The sequence below is a fragment of the Jaculus jaculus genome, chromosome 7, assembly GCF_020740685.1.
Source record: "Jaculus jaculus isolate mJacJac1 chromosome 7, mJacJac1.mat.Y.cur, whole genome shotgun sequence".
Taxonomy (NCBI): domain Eukaryota; kingdom Metazoa; phylum Chordata; class Mammalia; order Rodentia; family Dipodidae; genus Jaculus; species Jaculus jaculus.
Genome location: NC_059108.1, coordinates 109,647,120 through 109,672,685, shown reverse-complemented (window position 1 = coordinate 109,672,685; position 25,566 = coordinate 109,647,120). Strand labels below are relative to the sequence as shown.

At 41.8% G+C, this 25,566-nt stretch overlaps 1 protein-coding gene across 1 annotated transcript; it reads right to left on the bottom strand.

Annotated features, from left to right (window-relative positions):
* Positions 1-270: 270 nt before the first annotated feature.
* Mapk1ip1l (mitogen-activated protein kinase 1 interacting protein 1 like) lies at positions 271-18,075 on the bottom strand. The gene is made up of 4 exons (XM_004649207.2): positions 17,962-18,075; positions 9,763-9,784; positions 6,361-7,065; positions 271-4,117 (listed from the first exon to the last, which is right to left on the bottom strand). Exons 2-4 carry the CDS (start codon positions 9,778-9,780, stop codon positions 4,106-4,108), a joined length of 735 nt encoding a protein of 244 aa, XP_004649264.1. The 5' UTR covers positions 9,781-9,784; positions 17,962-18,075; the 3' UTR covers positions 271-4,105.
* Positions 18,076-25,566: the final 7,491 nt, after the last annotated feature.

The window sequence follows — 25,566 nt, the reverse complement described above, 5'->3', positions numbered from 1 at the left end:
AAGCAACAAGTTTATCTTAAAAAATATTAAGAATCACATCCGTAGCCTACTCCTAATTATAATTACTTCTTAAAGCAACATTTGTCTTTGTTTACAAATACAGCAGCAGGTGATAAAACCTAACATCTCAGATTGCTTACAGTTCATAGTACAAAGGTGTACGTCTCAAATCACATTTTAGGCAGTTTAACTTAAAAATGCATAGACAATTACATACACTAATTTTGCCATTATTAAGTAAATGAAAAAAAAATCACAATTCCAAGAAAAAAATATAAAAAATCCTTTATATAGCACACATAAGAAATCAAGTTTATTTAATGGCAACATGTCAGTATCTGTTAATCAGTGACAGGCAGGGAAAGTGCCTTTATCCAAAAGAGGGAAAGGAGAAGTATACCATTACTTTGCACACTTGAATAGTTGCACTGATGAACACCACACTCTTGAAAGACACTCTAAAAAAAAACAGTGTATCACATTTTGTCCTTTAAAATGCTCCAAAGCAGGCTGATAATTTCCATCAGCAGCTATGTAATACTTTGTACCTAGGTAACCAGTCATGGGTATAAGTAACAAGTTCTGTATGTAAGGTCACCAACCCTAGACTGAGCCTCAAGGACAGGGATTGCTTCCCATCTCTTACGTCTGGCCTTCAGCACAGCACGTGATCACAGACACGCATGCTGAGGGAACAAACTGTCCATAGATGGGCTCTACAGCCAGAGCTTGCATGCCACTTCAATACTGATTATTTACCATTTTCTGTTTTGTTTTACTTGTTGGCATTCTGAAAATCAAGTGTCTAGTCTTCAGTGCCACTGCTTTACCAAGGGCACGGACTTCCCTGAAGCCCACCGACTCCTGTCTCAACAGTTTTATTCATCTGAGTTTAAACTTTTCTCAAAAACTTAATGGAAGGCCTCTGCTTAAACTTAATTTCTAGTTTGTAACCCTGGCACTTGATAAAGCCAGCTTTTATCTCTACATCATTGAAGGTGAGGAAGACATTGGCACTAACTTTCTAGACGTATAGGCAACTGATATGTAAACCCAGCAATTTCCTACTAGAAACTGAGTAGAGCTATTTTCAATCTACACTGATTTCCAAAGCTGCCTACTTGAGGATCAAAGATAGTGTTAATGAGGTAATAGATAGCATGGGCAAACTTCTAGAAAGCACTTCATTGTAGTGATATGATTGAGGGCAAAGTTACCCCTTTTCTTGTCTGCCCTATTATTCTCTGATACAAGAAAAATGAAGAAAGGCAGCAATCCTCGGGCAATTGAAAATGGATGTTGTGAATAATCAATATATTACTTTACGGAAGTAAACAGCCAGAGCTGTGAAAAGTGTCTTCAGAAGCACAAAAACACCGCAGGCAAGGCCAGAGCAGACAAGACAAGGTATCTGAAGCCCTTTATGAAGTACTGGATTCTGGACAATTCTGAGAGATGGTTCTGAGGTATATTTTTCATTGTTATTTTGGGAACATTTTAAAACCAGACTCCCAACTCAGAAACACCATTCATGTTTCTCATCTCATGAGAATACATCTCAACTAGCCCTATAAAATTAATTTAAAAATCATCTGAAGTCCATGTCAGTATATTCTGCAATTTGTACTCCCTGAAACCCCAAGTCAGCCTAGCATGACTTGTTTTAAAAGCACTTTCATTTCCTTGTTAGGTAGGGGGAAAAAACCCAAACCCTTTCCATAATCTTTTTCTTCATTTGCTCTCTGAACTTGTTGCTTTTAACTCTACCTGAAGCCCAGAAATAGTTTTTGACTTAGAGTACCTCTAAGAATTGAGACACCTCTATCTACTCTACCCTGTGGACAACTGGAGAAATGCTCTGTGAAAATAAAAATAAACAAAAGCAAATATTTCTCTTCTCATGCTAAAAGAACCAAACACTAGTTGTGAAGTCCTTGAAAACAAAGGTTTAAAGTGAATGGCAGTATTACCCAGCATGCACCATGTGGACAGGTCACTCCATTTATTACATACTTCTTATGTCTTGGGTTCATGGTCCTTCCTATCCTTTAGCAAAAGATTGCTTCTATATTCAATGGACTCCACAATTAGATTCCCACACTCAGTAACACTTTATCTTCTCTGATGTTAACAGGAGTTTCTGAATTCAGAATTACACATTTATCCACCGTAGGGCAGCCAGAATAACTACAGAGGTATTTCTGCTGGTGTCTTCTTTCCCTACAGCTGATCCTTCCCTAACTGACATCTTGATATTGACTGGTAACAAGCTAGGACACCTAAGGTCACCTGCCTTGTAGACTTAAGGCTACTTTGGTAAGCGTCCTAGTGACAGGTAGACAGCTACCACCAGTCCTTGAAAAGAAGTGAAAGATGAAAAGATCATTTTTGCTATTGTAAGGGCTAAGGACATTCTTCAGTCTAACACTGTCCAAGCAATCAAATCAGCTTCTACCTTTCTCAACCCTGCAAGTTTGCACCTATCATCTACCTAAAGTAATGGAGGCTTCAACGCTAAATGTGTATTGCAAAGGGGACCACTGTTTTCTTAAAAGGAGGTAGGTGGCTATCAAAAACATTAAATTGGCAGCATTTGATATTCTTGACATTTTAATTACAGAAGTAAACTACTCAATATTTTATTTCAAAGTAAAACAGAATTCAAGCATAAACTTTTCTATATTGTTCTGAGTTATTCACAATACATTTTAGAAACCCAATGGATACATTCAAAAGTTCAAAATGTTATTTGCTAAATAAGATCAAGATCAGTTCCAAATCCAAGACTGATTCAGATTTAGAGGCAAGGTATCACCAAGCTACCAGGACTGCTCTGGTTGTTATAATGAACACTATCTAAGCAATACAGTCTCACTGCTTTAAACTCTGTTGCAGAAATCTACAATTTGTTATTGTTACTGTTGTGCTAGGAAATAATTTCTTCAAAGGTGGTTCTCAATTCTACTTATCTACCTGTCAACAAACAGAACAGAACTGATGGCCATAAACACTTTACAGACTCAGGAAACAATTCCATAGCTTAACCTGACTCTACTGCATGTCTGATTCACACTTGTACAAAGAGAGCACTCATATCTGTAGGACTTAATGTTCTCTAAACAAAACTGTTATATTTTCTTACAATAAATGTCTATTGTGCCAGTCTTCCACAGAGGAAGGAATCACGGATGTGCTCTTTCTAAAGGACCGAAGGAAGGATGGGGTAGGGAGGTGGCAGGGTGGGCTGAGTAAGAGCCGTCTCACTGCAGTGAAGCAAGTCCTAGGGCATCTAGTTCAAGGTTCCAAACAAGGAATCATTCTTTCCTTCATGATCCATTCTAAAGCAATACAAAGAGATCACCGATTCTCCAAGAATACACTTTGCGTACATGTTGGCTTGTAAAAAGGGCGTAGCTCAGTGGGGGCCTAGCATGCATGAGGGCCTAGGTTCCACCTCCAGCACCACACATACATAAGTTTTATAAATGGCAGATTTCAGTGCGTTATGACCCATATGGCAAAAATGAAGCAGTTCAGAAGCTTTTACTAGAAGCTCAAGGATAAAAATGAACACTGGCTGGCTACTGAACTAGGCATTTGACAAGTTAAAAATGTGAATCTGAAACATAACCATAATAGGCCCAAGTTAACACAGCTCATAGAGGAGCTCAAAGTAAGGAGAAGCCATGTTCAGATTAGGTGACTGCTTTCCAGGTTATTGGGGGTGAGGGTGATTTTAGCAAACTACTTGAAATAACTTGCCAATTGAATTATATTCTAACAATAACCCATACCATTTTAGACTTTAAGGGTAGTTTCATGATTTAAACAAATCTTATCAAAGAGCTATTCAATATACATAATCACTGTTTCCCACAAAAACCAATTAACATTTGAATGATTGGTGTCTACATTTTTATCTTATTGTATCTATTTGATGTTCCATACATCCATGTACAGAAGTAGATATCTTCTCTGAGGTGCAAGAGTTGTTCTTTCATGAATGCCCTCTCATAGTGAAACCAGCAATTTTCATATATGCATTCACATGCACATATACATGTACTTCAAAAAGCAAAGCGTCATCTCGTCATCCACTGTTAACTTAATGATAAGACTGCAATAGAAAAAAGAAAAAGTCACCTTTAAAATTTGTAAATAAGGTCTATTATTGCCTCTCTAAAGGTACTGTTTACTAAATGCAGACAGCAAATCATTTAATTTACTTTGGCATATTTTACAAAAATAGTAACGTTTTTCTGAAAATATATATAGGAAGAAGTTATTTTAATGAAGTTTGGGAGCACTTTATTAAGATTACTTTCCTTGGGCTGGAGAGATAACTTAGCAGTTAAGGTGTTTGCTTGGGAAGCCTAAGGACCCAATTCCCACGTAAGCCACATGCACATGGTGGCATATGTGTCTGGAGTTTGTTTGCAGTGACCAGAAGCCCTGGTGTGCCAATTTCTCTCTCTAAAATAAAATAAATAAATAAAATATGGGCTGGAGAGATGGCTTAGTGGCTAAGGGATTGCCCTGCAAAGCTAAAGGACCCAGGTTCAATTTCCCAGGACCCATGTAAGATAGACACACAAGGTGGTGCAAGTGTCTGTAGAATTCATTTGCAGCAGGTGGAGGGCCTCGTGGGCCCTTTCTCTCTCTCAAATAAATAAAGTAAAAATATTAAAAATAAATAAGTAAATAGTTAAAAAAAGTATTTTCCTTTATAGCTGAGGTAAATGTCTAAATTAATCCACATGGAGATATAATTAGTTATTGTGTTGGTTAATAGCTAACAGATTTTTTTTTTTCCTTCCCTGTAAAGAGACTTGTTTGGAAACTCACTTGGCTTACATTTCAAGGGAGAAGTAAAATGCTTTAATTGTTATTAGAAGTAGAATGTTAAAAAATATAAAAACAGAAAGCTTAAAAATGGGCTGGAGAGATGGCTTAGTGGTTAAACGCTTGCCTGTGAAGCCTAAGGACCCCAGTTTGAGGCTCGATTCCCCAGGACCCATGTTAGCCAGATGCACAAGGGGGCGCATGTGTCTGGAGTTCATTTGCAGCGGCTGGAGGCCCTGGTGTGCCCATTCTCTCTCTCTCTGTCGCTCTCAAATAAATAAATAAAAATAAATGTTTAAAAATAAAATAAAATGAGGGCTGGAGAGATGGCTTAGCGGTTAAGCGCTTGCCTGTGAAGCCTAAGGACCCCAGTTCGAGGCTCGGTTCCCCAGGTCCCACGTTAGCCAGATGCACAAGGGGGCGCACGCATCTGGAGTTTGTTTGCAGAGGCTGGAAGCCCTGGCGCGCCCATTCCCTCTCTCTCCCTCTATCTGTCTTTCTCTCTGTGTCTGTCGCTCTCAAATTAATAAATAAATAAATAAAAAATAAACAAAATGAAATAAAAAAAAGAAGTAGAATGCAAGCTGGGCATGGCGGCACAAGCCTTTAATCCCAGCACTTGGGCAGCAGAGGTAGGAGGATTGCTATGAGTTCGAGGGCACCCTGAGAATACACAGTGAATCCCAAGTCATCCGATGCCAGAGTGAGACCCTACCTCAAAAAACCAAAAGTAGTAGAATGCTTTTCAGCCAGGCATGGTGGTGCATGCCTTTAATCCCAGCACTTAGGAGGCTGAGTTCAGGGCCAGCTTGGGGCCTACCTCAAAAGAAACCTCCAACCAACCAAGCAAACAAAAGGGCCTCTTGCCAGTGCAAAGGAACTCCAAATGCATGTGCCATTCTATGTACCTGGCACTATGTGGGTGCTGAGGTATCAAACTGGGAGCACCAGGCTTTGCAAGGAAGTGTCTTTAATCACTGAGCCATTTTTCCAACCCACACACACACACACACACACACACACATATACATACATATATTTCCCCCTCGAGGTAGGGTCTTGCTCTAGCCCAGGCTGACCTGGGATTCACTATGCAGTCTCAGGGTGGCCTTGGACTCATGGCGATCCTCCTACCTCTGCCTCCCAAGTGCTGGGATTAAAGGCGTGCGCCACCACGCCCAGCTGCTCTCATACTTTTAAATGCTATACCTGAAGTTTTCAAACTTACTCCATTTTCCAGAGTCATACCCTTGGTAAAATTTTTAAAAGCTTTCTAATTTCCCATGAAGAACTGAGGATAAACAATCACCCGGCTGTACTTATGTGACCCTTTTTGTTTTGTTTTTGAGGTAGGGTCTTACTCTAGCTGACCTGGAATTCACTATGTAGTCTCAGGGTGGCCTTGAGCCCATGGCAATCCTCCTACCACCGCCTCCCAAGTGCTGGGATTAAAGTGTGCACCATCACGCTCAGCTTTACGTGACTCTTAATGCATGTGAAATAACAAGCAACACTTACATGGGGAGCACCAGGCATTGGCGGAGCACCAGAAGGTCCTGAAGGCACTTGGAATGGATTATTCGGTGTAGGATAGAGTCCTGGTGCGGGATATGATCCTGTAGGGGCAGGATATGGTGCTGGTGGTCCCCAGGCTCCTGGTGGCACAGTGCCCCATGGAACAGGCGGTGCTGCCCCTGGTGCTTGTGGGGGAGGAGGAGTGGGATATGGCCCTGGAGATGGGTATGGCATATTGGGAGTAGGATACTGCCCTCCCATTCCTGGTGCCCAAGGTCCAGAAGACATGGATCCCCATGGACCTAAAGGACCAGCTGCAGCTGGATCTGTGGGTGCACCATATGGTCTAGGTAGCTCTGGAAAGGGCATATTTGGTGCAGCATATGGCCCTGTGGGGCCAGGGCCTGGCACACTTGGGGCTGAATAAGGACCACCAGGTGGGGGGCATGATGGTCCAGAAGGAGGAAAGGATCCTGGGGGTCCTGGAGGTGGTCCGCTGGGAGGCACAGAGGGATACATTCCTGTTGGTGCTGGTCCAAAAGGCACAGTGGAAGGCGTTGCACTTGGCGGGAGTCCGGGTGGCACAGAAGGTGGGGCACTGGGGTTAGTCCAAGGGCTGGATCCTGGCCAGCCCTGAGGTTGCCCAGGCTTTGTATTGCTCACAGCAGAGGTTTTGGCAGGAGACTGTTCAGGGAGTGCATCTGCCAACTGGAATACGAAACAGATATGTCTTATCCAGGGACAAGTCAAAGCAAACATGGTTCCATATTGATTATGAACAATACTCAGGAATTATTAGCCGAAGTAACATCTTCAAAGGCTAAACTGAAAGGAAATTATTTAATTAAAACTTGAAGTACTACTCTGAATATCAACTTTATAGTATACATTCTCCATGGAAGTCATTCTGTGCTGTGTAAATCTAAAGTACAGTAATAGAATTTAGAGTCAAGATCTAGATATGACTGCTGGCTTTACTTCAAAAACAAAAAAATCACATACACTTTTGGAAACCATTTCCGGCTTAATGACAGCTTTAAGTAAGAGTTCCTGCAATCTACTAAATATAGTGCCTGGTATGAAATATATGCACTTTTTTTGAGGGTTGGAGTTAAAGCACTTGCCTGCGAAGCCTAAGGACTCATGCTTGACTCTCCAGGTCCCATGTAAGCCAGACACACAAAGTAACACAAGCATGCAAGGGTGCACATGTCTAGAGTTGACTGCAGTGGCTGGAGGCCCCAGAACACCAATTCTCTCTTGTGCTCCTGTTACAAAAATGGCCAGTCTTGCTGGGGAAATGGCTTAGCAGGTAAGCCATTTGCCTGGGAAGCCTAAGGACCCCGGTACAATTCCCCAGGACCCATGTAAGCCAGATGCACAAGGGGGCGCATGCATCTGGATTTAGTTTGTATGGGCTGGAGGCCCTGGCATACTCATTCTCTCTGCCTCTTCCTCTCTCTCTCTCAAATAAATGAATTACCATGGTTTTTTGTCTGTAAGTACAGAAGCTGTCAGTAATAAATAAATAAATGGCCAGTCTTTTGGGCTTGCCTCAAAAAAAATATTTTTTTTTTCTTTCGGTTTTTTCAAGGTAGGGTCTTCTAGACCAGGCTGACCTGGAATTCACTATGGAGTTTCAGGGTGGCCTTGAATTCACAGTGATCCTCCTACCTCTGCTTCCTGAGTGCTGGCATTAAAGGTGTGAGCCACCACGGCCAGCTTGAATTTTTTTTTTTAATTAAGTTTTTTGAGATAGGGTCTACTGTAGCTGAGGTTGGTCTTGAACTCCTAATCATCTTACGTGTTGGATTAGAGACATTTACTACACTATGTCTAACCACTAATTTTCTTTTATTTATTTATTTTTTAATTTAATTTTTATTAACATTTGCCATGATTATAAAAAAAAAATCCCATGGTAATACCCTCCCTCCCCCCCCACCCACTTTCCCCTTTGACATTCCATTCTCCATCATATTACCTCCCCATCTCAATCATTGTACTTACATATATACAATACCAACCTATTAAGTACCCTCCTCCCTTCCTTTCTCTTCCCTTTATATCTCCTTTTTAACTTACTGGCCTCTGCTACTTAGTATTTTCCTTCTCATGCAGAAGCCCATTCATCTGTAGCTAGGATCCACATATGAGGGAGAACATGTGGCGCTTGGCTCTCTGGGCCTGGGTCTAACCACTAATTTTCAATAAATATTGGTATCATTAGTAGTACTAGATAAGAGATAGAACAAAAAACTTTTTCATTTAAGGATACATAAATATCCCCAGATACTTAACAAACATGTATGTCCATGTAGTAATCACCCATCTAGACCACATTACAAAAAAGCTTCTTTTTAAATTAAAAGATTTAGACATCCTACAGTTAGGATCATGGTGGGTTTGTTCTTAACGTATCAAGCTGGACACAGAGGCTTATAATTCTTGCACTCTGGAGGCTCAAACAGGAGGACTGATTGGAGTTCTAGGCCAGCCAGGGTTAGAGTGAGACCCTGCCTCAAAAATAAAACAAGGCTAGGCATGGTGGCACACACCTCTAATCCTGGCACTTGGGAGGCCAAGGTAGGAGGACTGTCATGAGTCCAAGGCCAGCTTGAGACTACAGGGTGAATTCCAGGTCAGCTTTGGCTAGAATGAGACCCTACTTTGAAAAACCAATAAAATAAAACAAAATAACAATACCACCTGGGCTGGAGAGATGGCTCAGCAGTTAAGAGCACTTCCTGTGCAAGCATGAGGGCTGAGGAAGCCTGACCACTAGAGTTTGGTTCCCAGGACCTATGTAAACAGCTCATGTGGACTTGTGCATCTGTAATCCAGGTCCTGTAGGGGAGCAGAGACCTGAGAAGTGCTAAAAGCTCATGAAAAACACTAAGCTCTGGGACCAGAAAGAAACCCCAAGGGCCAGGAAGATGATCAGTGTTTAAAAGGGTTGACTGCAAAGCCTGATAGGTCACACATCTATGTAAGCCAAACATGTTTCTTATATTTCTGGTGTGTGTTTGCAGGGGCAAGAGACTCTAATGCACATGTATACACACATGCAAATAAAAAAATATATGTTTAAAACAAAACAGCCAGGTATGGCGGTGCATGAAGCCCAACACTCAGGAGGCAGAGGTAGAAGGATCCTGTGAGTTCAAGGCCAGCCTGAGACTACCTACTGAGTTCCAGGTCAGCTCAGGCTACAGGGAGACCCTCCCTTGAGGACGGGTGGTAAGGAGCAGCACAGCAATGGAGGGGGCACCCACCGATCTACACCAGCCACTTCAGGAGAGTACACCTGCTGCTGCAAGGGCACCCACAAATGCACAGATCACACACATCCACAAGCAAAACAAAATAAAAACAATCTCATCAAGGATAAACACATCAACTTACCGAAAATTCATCAGACATTTTCCTAAAAAAAGAAAAATTCAAAATCAGTATTTACCATTTCTCATATATTTTTACAAGAATTTTCTGCACATATGCCATACAGTATTTTACATACATGACATCATGATTTATGTCATTTTTGTATTCAGGCAAAAACTTCCATAGAAGTTCATATAACTCAATTTTATCATTTCTAGGAATAAACATCAGAAAAATGATTATCTACCAATGGGCCCTTGTTGCCCTGTCTGGCCTCAAGTAGTCTTGAGTGATCAGGAGACCCTCGGTAGCATTTCCTACCTCAACTTTCCAAGTAGCCACTGTGTGCCTTCTAGCACAGTCTAATCTACAGTTTCTTTAACTGATAAGTTGACTATCTTTAATTTAACGACCTATTTACACTTCTATTTTCTGTGATTTGCTACTACTATTGGGCTACTTTTCAGTTTTTATTTTACTGACTGATTAAAGTGTGGGAGGGTCTTGTGCAAGTGAGACAAATGCCCCAACAATTTTTAAATTGAAGTATAGGGCTGGAGAGATGGCTTAGTGGTTAAGATGCTTTCCTGCAAAGTCTAAGGACCCAGTAAGCAGATGCACAATGTGGAGTGTCTGGAGTTCATCTGCAGTGGCTAGAGGCCATGACACACCCATTCTCTTTCTCTGTTTCTTTCTCTCTCATAAAAATCCAAAAAAACAAAACTAATATTTACAAAAAATTTGAACAAGAATAAAAGGCAAAAGTCTTAGGTGTTCATGTTAACACCTGGAACTTCTCAAACAAGACACAGAACATTTCCATTGTGCCAGTAAACTTTTTCTTTTCCTTTTAATTATTTTTATTTATTTATTTCACAGAGAGAGTGGGCACGCCAGGGCCTCCAATCGTTGCAAATGAACTCCAGATGCTAGCGCCCCATGTGCATCTGGCTTATATGGGTCTTGATGAATCGAACCTGGGTCCTTTGGATTTGCAGGCAAATGCCTTAACCGCTAAGTCATCCCTCCAATCACTAGTCACAAGTCGTTATTTTTTGGCTTACATTTATCTTTTCTTTGACTTTATATGACTAGAATAAGATAGCAGATCATCTTTTTACTTTTAATCATTTTACTAATTAAAAGTAAAACATACCCCATCACAGTTTTCATTAGACAGAGGGAAAACTAGCTGTTTTTGAGACAAGATTTTCTCAAGTTCCTTTTAATGCTCAGATCCCCCTGACGATCCTCCTGCCTCTGCCTTCCAAGTGCTGGGATTAAGAGTGAGCACCACCATGCTCAGTTTCCAGATTATTTTGCAAAAAGCTGACCAGAGGTCTGTCTTGACAACTATTCTGTTTCTTTTTCTACTTCTACCACTTTTCAAAAGGGTTCTTACTGTGTTTCCCATGTGGACACTGGACTTGTGCTCAAGAAATCCTCCTGACACAGCCTTCTACAAACATGTACCACCACACCTGCCTTTGGTCTTTTGCTCAGTTATCCTATACATTTCTCATGAAAAAATTTCTTTAACTTTCCTTGGAGCTGCAAGAGGTTCATTCTTTCATGACATTCTACAAATGGGTATCCATACATTAGAAAGGCTATAAAAATTTTAGTCCATTATTTTTTCTTAATACCTTTTCTTTTTTGTTTATTCTAATTTATTTATTTGAGATCACCAGACTGGGGGAGGAGGGGGTGGAAGGGAGGTAGAATGGGCGCACCAGGAACTCTAGCCACTGCAAATGAACTCCAGACACATGCGCCAACTTGTGCATCTGGTTTACGTGGGTCCTGGGGAACCGAGCCTCGAACCGGGGTCCTTAGGCTTCACAGGCAAGCGCTTAACTGCTAAGCCATCTCTCCAGTCCCTTAGTGCATTACTTTTGTAAACAGTAACATTACTCAATTATTTTATTCTTAAATGTCTCTCTTCTTCATCAGCTAGGACTTAATTAAATGTTAAGAGTAAATAGGAGCACAGTGGTCTTGTTTACAACTCTCCTGAAAATGTTTTAGATGTTTAAGTAGAAATCTCAAATTTTATCTCCCCCCCCCCCAACCCCGAGGTAGGGTTTCCCTCCAGCACAGGCTGACCTAGAGTTCACCATGTAGTCTCACAGTGGCCTTGAACTTGCAGCAATTCTCCTACCTTGGCTTCCCGAGTGCTGGTATTAAAGGCGTGCACCACCATGCCTGGCAATGACTCTATTTTTAAATTATGATTTATCATGAATAATAAAGGAAAAGAACAAGAACCTTAAACTATAACCACTAAATTATTTGCTTTTTATTAAGAATTATCAAAACAGCCAGGTGTGGTTGCGCACGACTTTAATCCCAGCACTCGGGAGGCAGAGGTAGGAAGATGGCTGTGAATTTGAGATTACCTTGAGACTACATAGTGAATTCCAGGTCAGCCTGGGCTAGAGTGAAACCCTACCTCAAAACACCCTCCCCCACCCACCCACACACTAAAGGTATGTGCCACCACACCCAGGGCCATTTTTTGTATTTTAAAAAATATTTTAGGGAGGCAGAGGTAGGAGGATTGCTGTGAATTCAAGGCCAGCCTGAGACTATGTAGTGAATTGCAGGTCAGTCAGCCTGGGCTAGAGTGAAACCCTACCTCACCTCACTATATATTTTATTTATTTGAGAGAAAGAGAGAGACAGAGAGAAAGAGAGAATGGGTACACCAGGGCCTCCAGCCACTGTAAATGAACTCCAGACACATGGGCCCCCTTGTGCATCTGGCTTATGTGGGACCTGGGAAATTGAACTGAGGTCCTTAGGCTTCACAGGCAAATGCCTTAACCACTAAGCTATTTCCCCAACCCAAGACTGGCATACTTTCTAAACAAGATGACCCTTTTCTGAAACAGAACATGGTTAGGTATTAAAATTCACATTATTTCTCAAGCAGAGACTCTAAAAGCAGCCATTCAGTTTCACAGTTTCTCACTGTTCACGTTTTCAGAATTACTCTTTTGCTCTAATCAAAAGAATCAGAAACAGGACACTTTCTGTTCTACTGCCTTAGTAAAGAAACCTGCTCTCCATGCATAGGATAAGGTGTTAATTAGAAGCATTCCGTTCCAATTTGTTCTTTGATTTAAAACAAAAACAGGTGTGTATCAGTGACTCAACACAAGCAAAGCTGATGAATGTAAGAATCCCTAGGTTTTCAAAAGGCTAGTCTAAATCACTTCCATTATGCTAATTATTAAGAGTCAAACCCAACTTTGAACATGTCAAGGACAAGTTTATAATCCTTTTTTTTCCTTTCTTTTTGGTTTTTGGAGGTAAAGTCTCACTCTAGCTCAGGTTGACCTGGACTTCACTATGTAGTTTCAGGGTGGCCTTGAACTCATGGCTATCCTCCTAGCTTAAAGGTGTGTGCCACCATGCCTGGCTTTTACTATGTAGTCTCAGGCTAGCTTTGAACTAACTCATAGAGCTCATAGAGATCCACCTACCTCTGCCTCCCAAGTGCTGGGATTAATGGTGTGTGCCACCATGCCTGGCTCTTTTATTTATTTATTTATTTATTTTTGGTTTTTCGAGGTAGGGTCTGGCTCTAGCCCAAGCTGACCTGGAATTCACTATGTAGTCTCAGGTTTGCCTCTAACTCTTGGCGATACTCTTACCTCTGCCTTCTGAGTGCTGGGATTAAAGGTCTGGCTCTTTTTTATTTATTTATTTATGATAGAAAAAAAAGCGGGGGGGGGGGGAGAGGCAGGCCAGGGCCTCTAATCTAGCCACTGTGAATTAAATCTAAATGCATGCACCACTTTGTTCATCTGGTTTACATGGGTTTTGGGGAACAGAACCTGAATCCTCAGGCTTCTCAGGCCAGTGCCTTAACCGCTAAGCTCCAATAATCAAAGATTCCTCCCCCCCCCAATGAAAAAATGGTCTTCTGTCTGGGTGCAGACCTATAATCTCAACACTTTGGAGCCCTGGGCATTGAGGCAGGAGGCTGTTGAATTTGATACTAGCCTCGACTGCATACATAGCAAGACTCTACTTCAAAAGCCAAAGTTTTCTATTTTCCCTTTAAGTATAAAGGATTATTTGCAAAACTTTCCATTACCACCTTATGGTATTTTTAATCTATGCACCATCTGAAAGATACTTAGGTTGTCTGAGGGATGGGAACAGCAATTAGAAAACAGTGCAAGTTTCTTTTTCACATACACTAGAAAAGTAAAACACAACATTTTGGTAATTCTTATGGCCTCTGGAGCAAAATGAAAATTCAAAGTAAAAATAGTAATTCAATCACTCAAAAGTTTAAAAACTGGGCTGGCCAGGTGTGGTAGCGTATGGCTTGAATCCCAGCACTCACGAGGCAGAAGTAAGAGGATCACTGTGATTCAAGGCCAGCCTGAGCCTGAGATAAATTCCAGGTCAGACTGGGCTAGAGAGAGATTAATAGGCAGTTAATGTACTTGCTTGCAAAGTCTGGCGGCCTTGGTTCAATTCCCCAGTACCCACATAAAGCCAGATGCACAGAGTGGTTATCTAAAGTTTGTCTGCAGTGGCAGGAGGCCCTGGTGTACCCATTCTCTATCTCTCTCTTTGCAAATAGATAAATAAATGAAAATATGTTTTAAAAAGTTTAGCTGGGGGGCTGGAGAGATGGCTTAGCGGTTAAGCACTTGCCTGTGAAGCCTAAGGACCCCGGTTCGAGGCTTGATTCCCCAGGTCCCACGTTAGCCAGATGCACAAGGGGGCACATGCGTCTGGAGTTCGTTTGCAGAGGCTGGAAGCCCTGGCGCGCCCATCCTCTCTCTCTCTCTCTCTCTCCCTCTATCTGTCTTTCTCTCTGTGTCTGTCGCTCTCAAATAAATAAATAAAAATTTAAAAAAAAAAAAGTTTAGCTGGGCATGGTGGCACAGGCCTTTAATCCCAGCACTTGGGAGGCAGAAGTAGAATCGCCATGAGCTGAGGCCTGTCTGAGACTACATAGTGAATTCGAGGTCAGCCTGGGCTAGAGCAAGACCCTATTTCAAGAAATAAAACTGATCCTTTACCCTAATATCACGTAGTGTACAGACAAAAGCAAGCTTAACAGAACATGTCCAATCTGTGTAAGTTACAATTACTAGCAATTTTACAGATACTTGCAGCACAATGACTTATAAAAATAGGCACACATTATTTACTCAACAAAAACTAAAGGATATCAGGATTTTTGTGTTTATTTATTTATTTTTAGTATTGGGGTAAGGGAAGATGGCATGTATTGTACTAAAAACAAATACTGAATTAGAACATATTTTTTTTACGGGCTGGAGAGATGGCTTCATGGTTAGGGCACTTGCCTGTGACGCCTAAGGACCCAGGTTTGATTCCCCAGAACCCACATAAGACAGATGCACATGGTGGTGCATGTATCTGGAATACATTTCCAGTGGTTAGAGGTCCCACACATTCTCTCTTTCTAATAAATAAGTAACAATATTTTTAATTTTTTTGTTACTTTTTTTTTAGTGCTGGCTAATTTATCTGATTACATCCCATTTTGTTTTCATAGCAGTTTGAGGACTGGGATGTTTTGTTTAAAAAAAATTTTATTTTTATTTATTAGCAAACACACGGGTGGGGGGGCTGCAAGAGCCTCCTGCCACTACAAAGGAACTCCAGATGCATGTGCTACTTTGTGCCTCTGGCTTTACATGGATACTGGGGAACTGAACCTGGGCTTGCAAACAAGTGCCTTTAACCACTGAGGCATCTCCCCAGCCCTTGGGACAGAATTTTTTTTTTTCTTTAACAACTCTCAGTAATACCTTTCATAATTTATTCAGATATTTACTGGGATATATGTGCTAGGCACTGCAAAACTTTGAGGAAATAGTAGTATGGCATGGACATTCATAAAACACGGTGCCTGCAATTTAGAAGAAAAATGAGGGCTGCACAGATGGCTTAGCAATTAAGGCACTTGCCTACAAAGCCAAAGGACACAGGTTCAATTCCCAGCCACATAAGCCAAATGCACAGGGTGGTGCATGCATCTGGCGCTTGTGTGCAGTGGCTGAAGACGCTGGTGTACCCATTCTCTCTATCTGCCTCTCTTTCTCTCTCTCAATTAAATAAATAAAAATATTTTTTAAAAAAAAGGCAGCTGTAGTGGCGCATACCTTTAATCCCAGCACCTGGGAGGGAGAGGCAGAGGTAGAGGTAGGCAGACAGCTGAGAGTTCACAGCCACCCTAAGACTACGTAGTGAATTCCAGGCCAGCCTGGGCGGGGTAGAGTGAGACCCTACCTCCTAAAACAAAAACAAAGCATCACAAAGCTGTCAGCAGAGGCCCTAGACAAGGGACAGTCTGCCTGAATCTACCTCAGTTTCTTCATCTACACAAAATGGATCAAAGTTGTATGGAGACTAGATGGGACTCTAGCTGATCAAGTGCCTAAAATAGTGCTTGAACATAGCGGGACAGGCGTGGTGGCGCAGGCCTTTAATCTCAGCACTCAGGAGGCAGAGGTAGGTAGAGCACTGTGAGTTTGAGGCCACCTGAGAGTACACGGTGAATTCCAGGTCAGCCTGGGCTACAGCGTGAGACCCTACCTCGAAAAACACAAAACCAAAAAGAAAAAGACAACGAAATAGTGGGACAACAACAAATATCAAATCCTCTTATCTTCCTCTGCATATGGACACACTTTATTTTTAAAGGTATCAGAGTAACTACAGGTCTTTATTGCCTGGCTGGACTCTAGACAAGTCCAGCTCTCCAAACCTCATAGGTTTAGTACAAAGGTATAGTAGTTCCCGCCTTACTGATGCGCTGAGGCTTCTATAAATAAGTAAATATCTGTCACTGACGAACAGCGCAAAACCCTCAGACCGTTAGCTTTTACAACTGTTAAAGCAGTCCGTAAATCTTTGCTTGTCCTTAAACCAGAAACCTTTGAATGGGAGATTTGTCAAATGTGGCACAAAACTCACGAGCAAAATCTGACCCGAAGCTATTCATGGTTTTCCTTTATCACAGATTCAATCTCCATACCTGTTGCTAGTTTTCTTTCAGTTTTGAGAATTGAACCCAAGACCTCATGCAGCCAAAGTTAGCAATCAAATCATTTAACTACAGCTCCAACATGCACAAATATTAATGTTGAATTATGTGGCCCTTGACTCTACAAGGGGGCGTCACCTCTCTTATATTGTGTGTGTGTGTGTACAGTATAGTATATCCTAAAATATAAATTCCAAAACATACTGGCTCCAAGGAGCTCAGTAAAGAGAACGGTTCTGGAGATATATGTAACTCGACTCAAAAGTTTTTGAAGCTAGTTTTTTTGTACAGAGGGCTCCTGAGATACTAGTAGCGGGAAAACGTCTACTCTCCCACCCGAAGAGCACTGCTAAACAAAGAACCTTGTCAAATACTTTTGAAAGCCACGCTTGTGAAGAGGATTCGGTTTCAAAACAGCCCTTGCAGCTAACTACCCCTAGTAGTCCTGCTGTGTGTCTAGTAGTGAGATTGTAACATTTCTCCGGTGGAGTCTGGTTTGATGCTTCGACTTTAGATCTGCTAAAAGCACTGTCTTGGTATTCAAAGCAGAGGAGAAGCGCTCCAGCCGTTTAGGCTACCTCGCACTCTCTCTGCTCCGAAGCCCTAAAATAAAGGGCGTTGTTACTGCGCATTTGGTCACGGGTAGTCAGCCATCCATGTAAGCGTCGTTTCAATAGCGCGAGCCAGCACGGGTCACAATGCCAACAGTCTAAAGCGCCAGAACCCACTCGGGCCCTCGCTTTCTTTTTAGCAGAAACGACTGATAGGATACCGGAAGTGGGAGGTTAGGGGGTTCGGGGCGGTGTGGGGGGTGCACCAGCAGCCCCATAGGACCCACGGAACAAAGGAAGAAGCCCGGGATCAGCCGGAGCGAACCGGCCTGCGAGCGGGTCCCGGCCGCTGCACGGGTGGGGGAAGGGCCGCCCGGCTCCCGCCCCGCCCCCCGCCCAGGAAGCCGTCGGCGCGACGTCAGCCAGCTCCGCCGTCTTCCCCCCACCCCCGGGGGACGGCCGGAGCCGGGGGTGAGGGAAGCCCCGAGCCCAGAAGGCGGCCGACGAACGCCCGGCCCCGGCCCCCTGGAGCCCGCGGCCTAAGTCATGGAGCGAGTCCGGCCCCTCGGTTCCCGCCGTCTCTGCCTCCCCCTCCGCCACCCCATCCCGCCACAGCGGCCTCACCCGGCAGGATCCGAGTTCGCGGCGGCGGCGGCGAGTACGTAGTAGCGACGATGGGTCGGAGAGAAATGGCACTGAAGAAGCCCGGCGGCGGAGGGACGGACGGCAGCGGCGGCGCACGCCGGAACAGGAAGCGCCGGTGCGCCGGCCCCGCCCTCCTCCTCGGCCCCGCGCGCGCCGCCCGCGCGCGCCCCCGGCCGGCCTCCCGCGGGACTGCGGGCCCGGGCTAACGGCGGGAAATCCGAGTCCCGAGGAAAGACGACGCCTGCTCCAGTGATGCTGAAGGCCAAGCGAGGGAAATTGCTAGCGCATGGGCTTAGGAGCAGATTCTGAGTCTCCTATGCTTATAGTTTTTTTTTTTTTTTTTTAAACCCAGACTCAAGGCCGAGTCCTCAATTCAGTTAAAAAGATGAATGCAAGCCGGGCATGGTGGTGCACGCCTTTAATCCCAGCACCTGGGAGGCAGAGGTAGGAGGATCGTCCTAAATTTGAGACCACCCTGAGACTACATAGTAAATTACAGGTCAGTCTGGACTAGAGTGAGACCCTACCTTGAAACACCAAAAAAATAAAAATGAAAAAAAAAATGAATGCAGGAAGGAGAAGACATTTGCCAGTGGCTTGATAATCATTACTTGCTAAAAAGACAACTGCCTTTACAGATTTCTTTTAACGCTTCTCACATGTCTCTCGTTACGTAGCCCAGGTTTGAACTCGTGATGAACTTGCCTCCCAACTGCTTTGACTATAGGTGTGTAACCATGCCTGGCATATGTTCATTTCTGAATAAGCATTAAGTACTTGTTGCTAGGCCCAGATGATTTTAACAAAATATCCAAACCCTCAAGAAGCCTGCTAGCTACTGGGTGGACATCTGTGTCCCTCATAGAAGTCACCTGAGTGTACCTATGCACTACAGCATACAATTTTCATATTGAAGAAAGAAATAGACCTACCTCAGCACAGAAAAAAAAAATCTATTTTTGGATGAGAATATTATCTGTGGAAAATTACACCAGTGGAGTGGGCCTATCCCTTCAAAAGGAGGCAATGAATCACCAGTGACTTGCAGACTCACTGAAGCCTGGGGTAACAGGAAGAATCAGTAATGATTTAGCCGTAACTTAAAATTGTGATTACTGTGCCTGGCCGGGTGTGATAGCATGCCTTTAATTCCAGCATTTAGGAGGCAGAGGAAGATGTAGGAGGATTGCCATGAGTTTGAGCCCAGCTCAACTTGGGCTAGAGTAAGACCCTACCTCAGAAAAACAAAACAAAACTGCCCAAGTAGACTACCTTACCTCATGCTAGTCCTGACCTCTATCAGTGACAGCTTACGTATTTTTTGTGAAATGCCAGCATCGAGAGCATGACGGGTGTTCTAAAGCCAGGACTTTCCTGCCCCGAGTGTTCTTGTTGACAGGGAGTTCCTTCTTCCCATCTTGTGTTTCTGAACTGCACTGCTCTATCCTTTCAGCTTTTTGCTGGTGTTGGACGTGCAATGTGGTGTGCAGATCTGCCCACCTCCAGATCTGTGCTTTTAGGTGTTTCACCTCATAAACTTGTACATTTAGTTGCAGCTTGGCTTTGACTTCTGAAGACCAAAAATCTGATACATTATAAAGCAAAAAATTACCATAAATACATATGTAAGAAATAGAGATTATTTCTTTTTTCACACTGTAAGTTAAATATGAGGCAGGGATGTATGTTTTAAAAAACTGCAAAGCTTTTGGATTTCACATATTAAGTGAAAATCTATTCACATCAAATTAAACAGAAACATTTGTCAAAATTAGAAAGTGGAAATGGTCTATTTCCTTTGGGGTAAGGGATGGGTCATATACACATGACTGACAAGCATTGCTTTGTGAAGTTATTAAACACTGTTTATTCAAGTATACATTGTTCATTCTTGGCTCACGCAGAATTTATCCAGTTCTAGCAAAGCTAGCATAATTTGAGTAAACTTCCTTGAGATTCACCATGGCTCTCAAGTCTGAAAGCTTAGATTTGATTATAACCATGGCAAAAAATTATCTTCATTTCCTGCAAATGTAATCAACTGTTTACCCCAGAGAATGTAAACTTTTTTTTTTTTTCTCCAAGGTAGGGTCTCACTCTAGTCCAGGCTGACCTGGAATTCACTATGTAGTCTTAGGGTGGCCTCGAGCCCACGGTGATCCTACTACCTCTGCCTCCCGGGTGCTGGGATTAAAGAAGTGTGCCACCACGCCCAGCTGAGAATGTAAACTTTTAAAACAAGTGAACATCAATTTACAAAGAAGTTATGAAAGGCAGCAGGAAATTGCAACTGTTCCTCTAACTGGAGTCTAAACCATAATTCAAATTCATATTGGTATTTCTGTCAGATCAAATCAAGAAAGCCTCTTACAAATTAAAAATGATATGGCCAGGTGTGGTGATGCACCCCTTTAATCCCAGCACTTGGGAGGCAGAGGCAGGAGTGTCGCTGTGAGTTTTGAGGCCACTCTGAGACTACATAGTGAATACCAGGTCAGCCTGAGCTAGTGAGACCTTAACCTCGAAAAACAAAACAAAAAAAGTGAATATGATTTTACGGCGTCTGTCCACTAAGGGGATATTTTGAAAACATTGCTCAATTAATACTGAATGGCTATATAACAAATAGTTTGAGATCTGTTCCAAGGGTCATTTCTCAACAAAGGTTTAACCTTCAGGAAACAAAGTGGCAGTATCATTACCTGCACTTTATAGGAAATGAAGAAAAAGATGACTTAGGAGTGAAGAATCTATTGAGAATTAAAAAATAGGGCTGGTGGGCTGGAGAGTTGGCTTAGCAGTTAAGCGCTTGCCCGTGAAGCCTAAGGACCCCGGTTTGAGGCTCGATTCCCCAGGGCCCAAGTTAGCCAGATGCACAAGGGGGCGCACGCGTCTGGAGTTCGTTTGCAGTGGCTGGAAGCCCTGGTGCGCCCATTCTTTCTCGCTCTATGCCTCTTTCTCTCTGTTACTCCCAAATAAATAAATAAAAATAAACAACAAAAAATTTTAAAAATAGGGGCTGTAAAAGGAGACATAAAGGGAAGAGAAAGGAAGGGAGGAGGGTACTTAATAGGTTGATATTGTATATATGTAAGTACAATGATTGTGATGGGGAGGTAATATGATGGAGAATGGAATTTCAAAGGAGAAAGTGTGGGGGTGGGAAGGGAATTAACATGGAATTTTTTTATAATCATGGAAAATGCTAATAAAAATTAAAAAAAAATAGGGGATGGAGAGATGACTCAGGTTTAGGCACATGCCTGTATAGTCTAATGACCCAGGTTTGATTTCCTAGTACCCACATATAACCAGATGCACAGTGGAATGTGTGTCTAGAGTTTGTTTGGAGGTCATGACACACCTATTCTCACTTCTACCTCTCTCTGCTTGCAATAAATAAAAATATTTTTAAAAATTATGAAGTAAATTAAAAATACTTAACTTTGCCAGACAGGGTGGTACATGCCTTTAATCCCCGCATGTGGGAGGCAGTGAGAGGTAGGAGGAACCCTAAGGCCACCCTGAGACTACATAGCAAATTCTAGGTCAACCTGGGCTACAGCAAGCTCCTACCTTGAAAAAACAAAAAACTTTATTTAGCTTTGAGTTAGAACTATTTTTACCCTAAATGCCTTTCCACTGGCTAACCATTATAAGTCAGTTTCCTAAAATTTACTTTCATTTTTATGTCCAATGTTTTAATGTATTAGAATAGTATATGCAGACTTGAGTAATACTGCTCACTTTCAGTAAGGTATCAATAACGAAACCTTAGTGCTTTCTGTTCATTTGTTACAAAAATGAATCCAAAAGTGATGTTTCAAATAAAATGGTGGTTTTCTTTTTAAAGGAAAAGTTTCTTGATTCACAATTTTTATTCCTTTGGGCATTCAATTACCTAATAATACAATCTTAAATATTTTGTCTTTGGGACTGTCCAATGTCTATATTTTTGTAAAGTTTGTCCTACTAAAATCAACATGCAGCTGTTTATTGGATTCTGATTATAGCTAAAAATGACATGCATGCATGTACACACACACACACACATTGCTTTTTTTTTGTTGTTCATTTTTATTTATTTAAGAGCAAAAGATAGAGGCAGAGAAGAAAGAGAGAGAAATGAGCGCCCCAGGGCCTCCAGCCACTGCAAGCCAACTCCAGACGTGTAGGCCCCCCTTGTGCATCTGGGTAACATGGGTCCTGGGGAATCGAGCCTTGAGGCAAGCACTTGACCGCTAAGCCATCTCTCTAGTCCCACACATTACTTTTTTGAGGTGAGCTCTTGGCTCTAGTCCAGGCTGACCTGGAATTCACTATGTAGTCTCAAGCTGGTCTAGAACTCCCCTCAATCCTCCTACCTCTGCCTCCCAAGTGCTGGGATTAAAGGTGTGTGCCACCATGTCTGGCCATTGACAAATTTCTTAATTTTTTTTTTTTTTTTACTTGGGGGTGGGGGACAGATAGAGAATAGGTGTACTGCAAACAAATTCCAGACACATGCACCATCTTGTACATCCAGCTTAAGTGGGTATTGGGGAATTAAACCTGGATCCTTAGCTTTGCAGGCAAGTGCCTTAACAGCTAAGTTATCTCTCAGCCCTTGACAAATATTTTTAATGAAAAGCGATCTCAAATCTTTGTTTCATAGGAAGGAAGTGCTCTATCACACGGATCTATAAAATGTCCCAAATTTCAGAGACAGGAAGTCAATAACTTATTTAGCTTAATGGCTTTGGCTCATAAATAAATGACAAACGTTTATGTTTTTCTTGTAAAAAGAAATGTGATTTTATGATGCTGAGTCCTATTTGCCACATTTGTTCTACTTTTAAAGGATTTCTAATTACTTAGACATTCTTTTTATTATTTATAATAAGTCAAAAGTTTAACTGAAAGTCATTCTTTGACCACAGTCAGCCATTAGCTGAAATTCAGGAAAGAATATGGATTTGATCACCAAATCAATAAATCCAGCCACAGGCTGTCTAAAAGCTTCCTTTAATCTTCCTATTAGGTCTCCCCTTAAACTCTTCCTTCAATGAATTATTTAGGTGAAGTGAATGATATGGATATAGAAAAATCATGATTTTTCACAGAAAAATGTGTAAGGAATCTAAAAACAATCTACTCAGCATATTCCAGGAATCACATATGACTCAAGGTGTACTACGTTTAGAAAAAGAGGGTAGAGTATGTTCTGAAAAGTTTCAGAGGAAAATAGCAGAGTCAAGTTTATTTCCTGATTAGCACAGGATGAGTCCCAAAGCACATTAAGTGTCTGGTCCAGACTAGCTATTAGCAATAAAGTAGCTCCCTTTCACTGTCAAGGCTTTTCCCTGAGGTAATGCCTAAATTCTTAATTTTAATATTTTATCTTGTTTCCTTCAAGCTTTATCCTCTCATCAATAAGATCTACACAGTTGCAACATGCTGAATCCCTTTTCAACTCTGGAATTTAACCTTCTGTTTTCAACATTTAAACTTACAAAATTTCCATCTTAACTATTTAAGCCCAGTAGGTATATTTTATTATTTAAATTTTTTTGTTTATTTTCATTTATTTATTTGAGAGCGACAGAGAGAGACAGAGACAGAGAGAGACAGAGGCGGGGGGGGGGAGGATATGAATATGAGCTCGTCTGGGCCTTCAGCTACTGCAAACTCCAGATGTGTGCGCCCCCTTGTACATTTGGCTAACGTGGGTTCTGGAGAATCGAGCCTTGAACCAAGGTCCTTAGGCTTCACAGGCAACTACTTAACCGCTAAGCCATCTCTCCAGCCCAGTAGGTATATTTTAAACATACTTTTGAGTTAGTTTTTGAATACTGATATATTCTTCACACATGCACAGAAGTGGTACATGCACACACCCAAAACTGAGAAAGGTGGGTCATTAATCTCTCTAAATTCCAGTCCCTTAGTGTTTTACCATTCCATAATAAATAGGTCTCTTTCCTGTTCTCATTTAATAGAGAATTCAAAGCTACACATATGGCAATATTTAAAAAATGTTAACAGCAGTTAATACCTTAAAATAGAAAAAAATATGCAGAGAACATATATCACAGCATCTAATTTGAATTACATGAAAAGCTCCTTAGGTCTGGACTTTCTTACTAACACTGGCTTTCCCACTATAAAAGACAACATATTTCATTTTTTAAAATAAAACTACCTCTTAATATTCATAAGCTAGTTGTCATCCTTATGTTTCTGTACTGATAAAAAGTTACTTTTAAAATAAAAATGTTTAAAATAATTGTTTCACAGGACCAAAACCTTAGCAAATTCTGATAAAAAACTACAACTACTACACTATAAAATTTTCTTTCACCAAAGACTGATATTTTGGAAGTGTTCTACTGGTAAGATGAGCATCTCAGGATCTACAAGGGTGCCACAATAAAAATGAGGCAGTAAGAGATGTTTCTACTTCAGTGAAAGACCAGTATCATCTTTAGAAGGTATATGTATCCTGACCCTGGTGTTCTGATATCCTGAGATTCCTCAGTGCTACAAGAGGTGTACCTTTCTTAGCTACCTCTCCTGGAGATGAAGACAATTATTAGACTCCCAAGAAGGAAAATGCTAGCAGAGAATGGTAATAGACATTTTGTTAGGTGGGGGGTATTGAGAGTCTCATTCTGTAGCTCACGTTGACCTGGAACTTACTATGTTGCTTAGGCCAGTGTGGAATTCATGGCAATTTTCCTGTTTCAACCTTTCAACTTCTGGGATTACAGTTATGAGCCACCATGTGCAGCTGAAGCTGCTGTGGAAGAATGCCATCTTCATGTTAGCACACCACTTGAAGACAAAAAAATGCTACTTCAACATAAATCCAATGCACGTTTAGAAAGTTTCTGGCTGGATGTGGTAGCACATGCCTTTAATCCCAGCACTCAGGAAGCAGAGGTACGAGGATTAATAAGAGTTTGACACCAATTTGGGCCTACATAGTTAGTTCCAGGTCAGCCTGGGCTAAAATGAGATATTACCTTGAAAAAAAAAAAAGCAAAAATTTTTTTGTTTTGAGACAAGGTCTCACTATGTAGCCCTGACTAGGCTAAAAACTTACATCAAGAAATTGATAATGAGTTGGAGAGATGGCTCAGCAGTTAAAGGTACTTACTTGAAAAGCCCAGGTTCTATTCCCCTGTGCCTATATAAAGCCAGATGCACAAAGTGGCACATGCATCTAGAGTTTATCTGCAATTGCAAGATACCTTGGCATACCCATTCTATCTTTTTATCTCTATCTCAAATAAAAATCGATTATTAGCTGTGTGTAGTAACCCACAGTAATTAAAAAAAAATGAAGAGGCCAAAGGATCTCAATTTTTTAAAAATTTATTTATTTGAGAGTGAGAGAGAAAAAGGCAGAGAGAATGAGAGGGAGGGAGAATGGGTGCACCAGGGCTTTCAGCCATTGCAAACAAACTCCAGACATGTGTGGCCCCTTGTGCATCTTGCTTATGTGGGTCCTGGGGAATTGAGCCTTGAACCGAGGTCCTTAGGCTTCACAGGTAAGCGCTTAAACGCTAAGCCATCTCTCCAACCCAGGGATCTCAATTTTGA